Here is an 8927-nt window from a genome sequence, read left to right on the forward strand (position 1 = left end):
AAATAACCCAATTAGAAAATGAAATGATGTGAATAGACATTTCTCCAAACAAGAAAGATATACAAATATCTTTTCCAAAGATATACAAATGGCCAACAAGTACATGAAAAGATCCTCAACATCACCAGCTGGCAGGGAAAAACAAATCAACACCATAATGAGATGCCATTTCACACCCAGTAGAATGGCTAGAATCGAAAATTCAGTTCAGATAATAACAAGCATTGGCAAGGCTGTGGAGAAATTGGAACACCCATACAGTGCTGGTGGTGCCCCCATACATTGCTGGCGTTAAAATGGCCCAGCCACTTTGGAAAACAGTCTAGCAGTGCCTCAAAAGGTTAAATATATAACGACCATTTGACTCAACAATTCCACTCCTAGGCATATACCCCAGAGAAATAAAAACACATATCTGCCCCAAAACTTGTACACAAATGTTCATAGCAGTATTATTCACAATAGCCAAAAGGTAGAACAACCCAAATATCCATTAACTGATGAATGGATAAAATGTGGTATAGTCATGCAACTGACTACTATTCAGTAGCAAAAAGGATGAAATTCTGATACATGCTACAACATGAATGAACCTTGAAAACATTACACTGAGTACAAGAAGTCGGTAAGAAAAGACCACATTCCATTCATGTGAAATGTCCAGAATAGGTAACTCCACAGAGAGAGAAAGCAGATTAATGATTTCTAGGGCCTGGCGGGTGTTAGGGGAAGGTTGAATAGGGAGGACTGGTCAATGGGTACAGGAGTTTATTTTTGAGGTGATGGAAAAGTTCTAAAATTTATTATGATGATGATTGTACAACTCTGTGGATTTACAAAAAAATGTTGAATTTTACCATTTAAGTGATTTAATTGTATAATATATGAATTATATCTCAATAAAACTGCTACCAAAAAAGAAATCAAGTTCTTGATGCATGATTTTAAATGAATGACCTTTGAAAACATACTAAGTGAAGAGAAGCCAGTCAAAAATAGCCACATATTGTATAATTCCATTCATGTGAAATGTTCACAATAGGCAAATCCATAGAGGCAGAAAGCAGATCAGTGGTTTGAAAGAGGAGAGGGGAATGGAAAATGACTGCTACTGGGTGCAGAGTTTCTTTTTAGGGTGATGAAATGTCCTAAAATTGGGTAATAGTGATAGCTGCACACGCTAAAATGTAGAACTTTGTAGTATGTGAATGACATTTCAAGAAAGCTGTTATATAGAAACATAAAAATTTTAAATAATAAAGTTATTCCTGTTAGGTAGGAAAAAATGTGTATATGTATATAAAAGATGAGATTAGACACGAAAAAATAAAAGAAGAAAAGAAGAAAAAAAGCAAGTAAGCTGATACATGCTACAACATGAATGACTCTTGAAAATATGCTAAGTTAAAACATGCTAAGTGAAACAATCTTTGTATGATTCTACTTACATAAAATATCCAGAATAAACAAATTTATAGAGACAGAAATTAGATTAGTGGTTATTTAGGGGGAAAACTGTTCATTGGTACAGGGTTTCTTTTAGGGAGGGATAGCAATGTTAAAAAACAGATAAAATAAACTTTAAAATGTTTAAATGCCCTTTTTGTACTTATTGTCTTTATTACAAAACAATACATATATGTTGGCACTTAAAAAAAATATTTAAATGGTAACTAGAGTAGCAGCTTGGGCATTGTGGAGCTAGCACCCGCCCTGTCTTTATGAGCCAGTGGGGCCTTCATATGGATATATTTGATAATGACACACTATAAGGACAATCTCATGTTATGGGGATCAAAGCAGAACCCACTCTAAGATGGCTTGTGCGCCAAAAAGAGAGGAGAGGAGAGAGATGTCTGCTACTTTTTACTAAACTCCTATTTACCTTTTCCCTATAAAACTCTGCTATCTGGGTGGCCCTGGTGTTGGAAGCAACGTAGTCTGCTTTACAAAACAGCAGTCCAGCAGAAAATTACTGTGACTCTCTAGATAAACACTTAATGGGCATATATATGATTGACTCAGCATTGAGAGAGTAATGTTTCCAGACATCTCTATATACACGCATATCCTCAGTATGCACACATAACACGCTTTCATTCACCGCTGCTCTATGATCTACTGGCTCAGATCAGGTTCAGAACCAGTGTAGCATCTGTGACTACCTTGCCTCCTCTGCTTTGTGCAGAAAAACTGAGAGGAAATTTTGGGCTGTGAGTGGGCTTAGAAATGTCTCTCATTTCCATGCTGTGCATTAACCAGAGTGAAGCTGTTGAATTGGCTCTATCGTGCCAAGCCCTCCCTGATCAAAAGATTAAATTAGCACCAATTGTGGCCAAGTTTGTCAGAAATGAAAACTCTTGTCCACTTAACATATCTAGTATTCATTGATCTGTTCCCTGGAGACAAAAAGAAAAAATAAATAAAAAATCGCAAATAAAATCTCAGCCTTTAAGGGCAGTGAAGTATATTATTATAACATCACTCATTAAGAAATCAATGGAAGGAACGGGATTTGTCCATTCCATCAGATACAGCTTAATACAGTCTTGGAAATAGATGCTGGCCCTATGGTACAGGCCAGGGGAAGGCTGGTCATAAGTTTTGTTATGAATGATTGCTTCAGTGAATGAAGAAAGCTGATATCCCTTCCCCAGAGTGACATTTTCCAGGGTTTCTTCCCTTAGCACATTAAGCAAAAGACTGAGATCAGGGGTGATCTTCAGACCCCCTAAGTTAAATCCCCACCTTCTCTCTGTCTCTCTCTCTCTCTGTCTCTCTCTCTCTGTCTCTCTCTCTCTCTCTCTCTCTCTGTCTCTCTCTCTCTCTCTCTCTCTCTCTCTCTCTCATTCACGTGTACACACACTTCTGGAAAGGAAGAAACAAGTAAGAGGGAGAAATGTAGCACTTTAGCAGAGATAGTAAACCTGAATGCCCCTCCCTGACCGACCTCCAGGTTTTAGCAGGGCTAGTCTTAGTCTTACTGAACACTGCAAGGCGATGGACTATAATAGTGTTACTTGTGAGGTACTACATAAGCCCCTCTTTCAAAACCGTCTCCCCTACTTCCAGCAAGACTATCTGAAATTCCTCACACTGGAGGCACTTATGAAGGTTGTTCTTAAGGAACCGTATATGATAACTATGAGGCCATTATGTTATGGAATGTATTGGGGGAGGTATTGGGGGCAGTATAACATGTCAGCTAACTGCCTCATTCCCTGAAGGCTTTGCCTGGTTGGAATGGGCAGCAGGACCGGTGAGCTCTGTGGGGAGTCCAGGTAAGTCTGGTATTTAAGTCCAGGAGAACAGTCCTAAGTAGAACTTCATAGAGGGAGATTTGATTGATCAGGAGACAGCTGGGGATCCTAGGTGCCCAGATCGCACAACAGGATGTGGAAATTTGGGCGCTGCAAATGAATATCTGAATAGCGGTGGCAGTGGTAGCTGGAAACAGTCTTCCTCATGCCCTCTGTGACTATAGCATTTCCCCTAGTCTCCTGGGATGGAAGGAGAAAGGGATCTGGGTTGTTTGCTTGCGTGTGTGTTTTTACAGCAACACAGTGATTTCATGCTCATGACCCACCCCACTCACAGCTAGATAGCTTTACTATATGAGGCTTTCATCACTCGTTATGAGATCTTCACCAGATCTGTAGTCTGAGAGCCAGGCAAACAAACCAGACCAAGCCTCCTGAATGATGCAGGCCCTCCTTACCAAATCAAACAGGCCTTCAGGTCCTCATTGGCTGCAGGCCCCACATCTCAAGTTATTTTTGTTGTGACAGGCAGGGCTTCCCCGAATATCTGCACCCTCTTACTCAGTGCTCTTGGGAAGTGGGGTATGCATTTGCAATGCTCCAACCCACTGAGCTGTGCAGCTCAGACAACAAACATGCATATGCACAGAGAGAAAAGCACCACTTCCTACCCCAGACATGACTGCATTGGCAATGGCTCCAAGCCTGGCCCCCACAGGTGGGGACTCTTGGTGTCCCTGGTGATTTGGCTGCCGAAAGGTGACCTAGATCCAACTGTCTGCCTCTTCTCCTGTCCCCATCACTCTCCACCCCATCTGAGCTTACCTGGCCTTAGTTGGTTGATTTTCCCGAACAGGCTCCAGAGAAGAGATGTTAATGTTGCTGCTGGATGAGCTCAGTTCTAGCATTTCTTCTTCCTGGGTATCTTCAGCTTCTTTTTTCTTCTTCTTACCAAAAAAGCTCTTAAGGGCTTTAAATTTGCATTTCTTCTTTCCTGGAAGTGAAAAATGAAAATGAGACAGAGTATGATGGTAAAAGGGAAGAAAGGAGAGGAAATAGGGCCTTCATGACAGGAACGAGGACCGTGATCCCACCCAGGTGGCCTGCAGAGCTTGTACTCAACCCCAATGCTGACAGCACCCTTCAACATTCATTAATAACTCAGTAACAAAGTGTCTGAGTTACTGGTGAAAGGAGAAGCCCAGGCCACAGCTTGTGATCTCTGGGCAGCCTCTATTCAGGCCAAACTCACTAGGAATTCACTTGCCTCTCAATTTCAGCTATTAACATACACACCTCTTTCTTTGTCCTAAGAAGTTCATTCATGTGAAGCAATGATTGAGCCAATGAAAGCACTTGGTACTCCCCTGACTCTACCCCAATGGCTGGAGTCATTGCAATCCAATAGGAGAGCCAAGCTCCCACATGTGAAAAACACTTCAGAACCCTTAGAAATCCAAGTCTAAGTGGGAGTTGATACTTCCCAGCCTGCATGCTCAAAGGATGCAGACCCAAAGAGTGAGTGCGGTTGGTTAGTGCAGTCCAGGAACACTTCCTTGAGGAAGGAATTTATGAGCAAGGGAGATGGCTGGGAATCAGAAAGAAGAAAGAGCTGCCCAGGCAAAGAAGCTGCCTGTGTAAAAGGCATGTCAAAATCAGATACCAAAGAGTTTTTCAAGGAGTGTGTGTGTGTGTGTGTGTGATGATCATTGTGTGTGTTCTTCAACTCTTGCCAATTGGTTTGGATTATCTACAGGGCTGCTGCCCTTTGCACATGCAGATAAATGAGAGTTTGTTCTGTCTATAATAATTACCAGGGCAGCAGTGAGGAATGTGAGCTTTAAATGCTCTTAAGGTTCTGTCTGTTTGGGCTTTATTTATTTATTTATTTATTTATTTATTTTTGAGACAGAGCCTTACTCTATCACCCAGGCTGGAGCGTGATGCCGTGATCACGGCCCACTGCAACTTCCACCTCCTGGACTCAAGCGATCCTTGCACCTCAGCGTCCCCAATAGCTGGGGCTATAGGCACGCACCACCACACCTGTATTGTATTTTTTGTAGAGATGACACTTCACCATGTTGCCCAGGCTAGTCTCAAACTTGAACTCTTAGATTCAAGTGATCCACCCGCCTTGGCCTCCCAAAGTGCTACGATTACAGGCATGAGCCACTACGCTGGGCCTCTTTGGTTTCTTAATAAGCATTTGTTTTATTGTGTTTATTAAGAAACTAAAGGGGAGAAGGGGAGAGGGCTCGTGCTGCATTCTTCAGAGGGAAGGAATTAGCTCTTATTGATTTCACATGCAAAAAGTGCCAACTAAATTGTCTCATTCCAAGTCCCAACTGTCTGGTCTCCAGAAGGTCTCATCAGCACAGCAATTCTGTGCTGGCAACGAAGGGTCCAGACAAGGGAGTTGCCAATGCAGCAGCCATCATGAAAGGCTTAATGGTGTAATGGAAAGCACCATCCAAGTGTCAGAAAATTCTGGAATCCTAGGCTTGAATTCACTATCAATTAGCTTTGTGACCTTGAGTAGGTCACTCAACCTCTCTGGGACTCAAAAGGAAAATTAAAGGATTGCACCTGATCAGCATCTCCCAAAGTGTGTTCAGAGGGATGCTCATAAGGTTTGTTGCATGAGAAAGGGATCCGTAGTCCAGTCAATCTGGAAAATTCTGGATGAGACAAAGTCCAGTAGTCTTCTTTTCAACAAAACTTTTCTGAAACTTCAAAACGGTTATGTATATGGTGAAGTTCCAAGAAATCAGGCAACAATACTATCTCCCAATGTGTGTAAGCAGAATGTCTGGCAAAACACACTTTGAGAAATGCTGAACTAGAGTTCCTTTAGCTCTGAAACGCTATGACCTATTTGTGCACCGATTGCTCCTGAGCCTGCCAGGGTAAAGGTTCCTAAACTTCAAGGCCTGCCTTAAGTCCAGTTTCCCACCAATCAGTGAAACTCATGCTTCTCTCTGTCCTCTGAACACCTAAAACTTGGCTGTTAGCATCACAAGTTTTGCATCTGAATGTTCTTAGCCTACTCACTCATTCACTCGTTCATTCATCTATTCAACAAATATTTATTAAGGTCAAGTACTTATCATGTTCTGGGTATCCGTGAGAAAGAAATGTTATAGTTCCCTATGTCTTAGCTACTACCCCCACATCAAGGCTGTGGGCAAGCCCTCCTTAGCATCCAGCACAGTGCAAGGCATGCAGTAACAGCTGTGTCCACGTGGGGGCGCAGAATACCAACACAGTTTATCACTTCCCTTGACTTGAGACCACTGAACAGAGTCATCTTTCAGCATACTATAATTTAAACACTGGCCCTTATAGGAGTTGATGCAAATTATAAATGACATAGGTAAAGAGCTTAGCATATGATCTGGCATGTAGTAAGTGCTCAATAAATGTGAGCTAGTGTTAGGGACTCAGTAATTACTTGTTTATCAGGGCTGGATTCAATTCTGTGTTCATTAGAAGCAAACCCATATCTATAACTGAATAGTGAACTGTACAATATGCAAAATTGGAGGCAGAAGCCAGCATGGAATAGAGCAACAAAAGATTTTAGGACTGTTTGCTTGATAATTGCTGCTTAAGTAATTTCTGTTTTGGATGACTTCCGCAATTTCTTATCTACTAGAATGTGCCTATATAGGGGCATGGTTGGGAAAACTTCGCAATTCTACCTAAAGAGAGAAAGAATAAAAAATGAAAATGAAATAGGAAATGTATATTTTCTCCAAGATCCCTTTTAAAAATGTTTTCAGAAAAAAGTTAATTTCTACAATAATAAAATATTTAAGACGGCACGGTGGCTCACGCCTGTAATCCCACACTTTGGGAAGCCAAGGCAGGAGGATTGCTTGAGCTCAGGAGCTCAAGACTAGTCTGATCAACATAGCCAGACCTCATCTCTATTGAAAATTAAAAAGATTATCTGGGGGTGGTGGTTAGTGCCTGTACGCCCAGCTACTCAGGAGGCTGAAACAGGGGGATTGCTCAAGCCCAGGAGGTTGAAGCTGCAGTGAGCTATGACAATGCCACTGTACTCTCTCCTGGGCAACAAAGTGAGATCCTTCCGCCTCTGCCTCCCACGGTGCCTGGATTACAGGTATGAGCTACTGTGCCCAGACGATTTACTGATTCTTGACAGGTGGATCTCATTCTGGCCTTCTGAAAGGGGAACAACTTTATGCTCAGAAGATTTAGAAACACAGCAATTGTTGCCCCTCTTGCTTCAAAATCCCATAGTGGAAGAGAGGAAAGCAAAGCTAGGGAATTTGAGTTGCAAACCTGCTTCTAATAATACAGCAAAGACAGGGAGAAGAGAATCAGCAGCTAGTAGCTCCATTTGTGACACAATCTATAAACACTGAATAACTGGATAAAAACATGTCTAATAAACTATTTAGGCTGTAATAATGAATTCAACAAACATAATCATTGTATGAGCAGACAAAATTATACATTAACACATTTTTATGTTCCTAAATTAACAAAATGACTAGTGACTTTGGAAGTGTAACAGGGGCTAAAAGTTAAGTATGCATATAGTCCAATTTCCCCCCAATTTTCCATTCTTTTCTGGGCAGAAACAACAACTTATTTTCCCGCAAAGATTCAACAACAGCTAAAGCAATGGGTGTCTCTTTTAACTATGGACCCCAGAGGGAAAAGAATGTTTCCATTCCATCCTGTAGTGTGGCTCTGAGTGTAGTGGTGGTATAGCTTTGTTAGCAGGGAGCTGGGGAGACACAGAGAGATGGCAACTGCCATACATGGTAAGTTGGCTGCTGTTGCTCTAGGTCAGTGACTTGAAAGCTGGATATGGCCTTTGTGACAACCCACTGCCAGACATACAATGTCAGCAGCAAGGGTCTATGTCTTTAGCCTACTTTCCATTAGGAAACCGCCCTACCCCTAACTGTATCCAACACCCCCCACCCCCGCTATCCCATGTATGGAGACAAGCCCTGGTCTCAGTCCTGGGAGTGAGATACAAAGCTGGATACTGTCTACGCGCTATGCTGCTTTTGAAACTCGAATGGAATCTGAGATTGTTGCCATATATTCAAGTCTATAAATTTGGTCTTTGAAGCTTTATTTTTTAAAGTGTGGTGGGAGCACCTTTAAATCACCAGCAGCTGAGCCCTCCACAGGCTGTTTTTCAAAATCTACGAAAAGCACAAAGGGTAGAGAGATCTAGACAGCAGGTATGGGTAAAAACTCACATTTGTACCCAGCAACGTTTATATAGGTCACCTATACACTGGGTAACTTATGTCATCACAGGGTACAGCAGTTGCAGTCAGTGAGCTGACAGCTGAGAGGTGACAGCTGTCTGGACTTCTATAACAAAGCCATTGATTTCCCTGTCCAAGCCCAAAGACTGTGCATTCCCAAACAGCAAGTAGCTTTCAATATACTCATCCAGTCAGGGTCTGCAGTGTGTCACATGCCAGAAAACAGCTCATTGAAGACTGTTTTCTCTTCAGGGAAGAAAACACAGCTAAATCGAATGAGAAATGGTTGCCTCTAAGTTGTATATTTGCTTATCCATCATGCATACAGGGAACCCATATGAATTGAACTCAATGAGCTTTTAAAATGCATCGCATAATGATGACCTTGTTCTCTTGTATTGCTGCT

At 41.9% G+C, this 8927-nt stretch overlaps 1 protein-coding gene across 1 annotated transcript in view; it reads right to left on the reverse strand.

Annotated features, from left to right (window-relative positions):
- The window catches only part of KIAA1210 (KIAA1210 ortholog), an 85475-nt gene that overhangs the window by 42478 nt on the left and 34070 nt on the right, over positions 1-8927 (reverse strand). Inside the window, 1 exon segment of the mRNA XM_017873509.1 lies at positions 4086-4254. Coding sequence (XP_017728998.1) covers positions 4086-4254 — 169 coding nt within the window.

Source organism: Rhinopithecus bieti, unplaced genomic scaffold (genome assembly GCF_001698545.2).
Source record: "Rhinopithecus bieti isolate Rb0 unplaced genomic scaffold, ASM169854v2 scaffold_8300, whole genome shotgun sequence".
NCBI classification, from domain to species: Eukaryota; Metazoa; Chordata; class Mammalia; order Primates; family Cercopithecidae; genus Rhinopithecus; species Rhinopithecus bieti.